The sequence below is a fragment of the Stegastes partitus genome, unplaced genomic scaffold (genome assembly GCF_000690725.1).
Source record: "Stegastes partitus isolate 25-593 unplaced genomic scaffold, Stegastes_partitus-1.0.2 Scaffold684, whole genome shotgun sequence".
Lineage (NCBI taxonomy): Eukaryota > Metazoa > Chordata > Actinopteri > Pomacentridae > Stegastes > Stegastes partitus.
In genome coordinates this window covers 105,434-107,740 of record NW_007578415.1, presented here as the reverse complement: position 1 = coordinate 107,740, position 2,307 = coordinate 105,434, and the positions used below count along the sequence as shown (strand labels likewise).

General features: G+C 38.6%; 1 protein-coding gene across 1 annotated transcript in view; it reads left to right on the top strand.

Moving 5' to 3' along the window:
- Positions 1-1,060: 1,060 nt before the first annotated feature.
- cyp51 (cytochrome P450, family 51) overlaps positions 1,061-2,307 on the top strand; it is a 5,861-nt gene continuing 4,614 nt past the window's right edge. The window contains exons 1-2 of the mRNA XM_008290566.1: positions 1,061-1,327; positions 1,408-1,536. Of these exons, the coding sequence (XP_008288788.1) occupies positions 1,172-1,327; positions 1,408-1,536 (285 nt within the window). The 5' untranslated portion in view covers positions 1,061-1,171. The remainder of the gene's footprint in view (positions 1,328-1,407; positions 1,537-2,307) is intronic.

Here is a 2,307-nt window from a genome sequence, read left to right as displayed (position 1 = left end):
ATTGCAATGCATGCAATGAGTTTCGTGGGAATGGGCATTTATTTATTTTCTTTTCATTGAAAAATATATTTAAAATTTTGATGTGATTTTTGCTGCAATCTGCACTAAATGTGCATGGTCCCTTATGTTTGGAGAATATGATTCACAGCCAGGAGCATCTTTCAGTTGGTATTTTAAATGGTATGTAGTGACACAGTTTAATGATAAAAAAAAACTCCTGAAATTTGAATATTGCACACGTCTTTAATGGGATTTCAATATTTCAGCTTATCGTTCACCTCTCCAACCATGTGGCAAGGTGGTTAATGCTGGAAATTACGTGAATTTTGGGTATTTTAATGGCACTAAATAGAAATAAAGATATCATAGAAATATTAGTGGCCTTGCAGTAGTACCATATAAAAGAATTTGGTGCCTATACTTTATGTATTTAGAGTAGAATATAGAATATACCATGAGGTTTAAAAGATTACTAATGAAGTAAAACTAAATTTATATCCCAATTAATGGTGCCTACTTTATATGCTGGGTTCACTTTTGAATTAATTATTTATTTATTTATTTTTACAAATTCTAAACTTATATTTTATGCTTTTGTTAAAACTAAATTGTTGCTGTTGCAGTTAAATTTATCACTAAATATGTGCATCTCAGTTGTTAATTTATTGGAGTATTTAGCAGGTGCGTCATTATTATTGATTAGCTTGAACCTGAGGACGAGCTAATTTACAATAAAAACGTCTTGGCGCTCGGGAATATTTCGTTACCTCTTTGGGACAGTGGAGATAATTTGTACCCACACGGGTTGAAGAGTTCAAACCGAAAGGAGGACGTGCGAATTCAAGCAAAAACTAATCTGGAGAGTAAAAACCTTATCGACAGTTGTTAAATCGATGCTGTATCGGCCATGTTGCGGTGACATCATATAGCAAGACATCGGTTCAGGTACTGGCAGCCAATCAGAGCGGCCCGTCTTTGACAGACACGCCGCCGGCAGCCAATCAGAAGCCAGCGTTGGTCAGGCGGGGGCAGGACCAGGGTTGGCAGGTAGTGATGATGGGGAAATATTACCAACTGTCCCCTAACATGAACTTCACAGCTACTGGAAGCTGATCGGCTGCACTTACTCTGCCTTTCACATCGGGGAGTGTGTTTTTTTGGGGGCCTAAAAATGCACTTTTACCAAATAGGCAGTAAGCTGCTGGGGGACACGGTGGGCAGGATGAACGACAACCTGACCTCAGTGGTGCTGGCAGCCTCACTCATCACACTGACTCTGGCTTATGTCTCCAAGCTGCTGCTCAGACAGGCACCTGACAAGGACCAGGTAAGTGTGATCAAGATTGGATATTCAGAGTCAGCTAGCATTCATTGTTATTCATGCTGTCTTTGTGTTTCTTCTCCCAGAAAACTCCACCTTACATCCCCTCCAGCATCCCCTTCCTTGGACATGCCATTGCATTTGGAAAGAGCCCCATTGAGTTTCTTGAAAATGCCTACGACAAAGTAAGTCTGAAGCTGTCTGAACTTCAAATTCAAGCAGAAATGGCATAATTATTATTACTAGCTCCTGATTCACGCATATGAATAAGAATGAATGAGTGACAGAACTCACTTTTAGTCAGTTTGTGGAAGTTTTGCAGAGTAGCTGTAACAATCCACTAATTTAAAGAGTTGTGCAGCTTTGGATCCCCCTGCACGTGACTAAAAAAGCTTTGCCGAGTAGCTGTTGCAGTCCGCTAATTTACAAAGTGTTGCTCTGACCTGCAAAATCATTTAGCACTGGATAAGATAAGCCTTTAGTAAATTCACATTCTGGAAATTTGCAGTGTTACAGCAGCAACAGGAATTGTGCAAAAATCTTGGGACATGCGCAGAAAAATAAACATAAACAAGAAATATGCACAAGTGCTGTTGATTCATCAAATGTGATGTTCAGATTGTTTGAACGTTGCAAAATATTGCTCGATTCTGGTTCTCAAATATGAATATTTGCTGTTTTTCTCAGAGTTTTATGATAATAAACTAAACTTTACTGGATTTATAACTCGAGGAAATGCCAAATTGAATATATAGATGTAACGAAATGGATTTATTGCAAAAATAGTCTCATGTTAGTTGCACTCATGCACAGCAAACAGCGTACTAGGAGGAAGTTTGCTCCCAGGTTCTGTTGCTGACGCACCTCCTGACCTCTCCACTGATGTTAAGGATTATGTAAAGATCTTAGTGCCTAATCTTATTGGATTGTGAACCATTTGAACACTTTACTTAAAGGTATGATAGGAAAAATAATCCACTAATTCA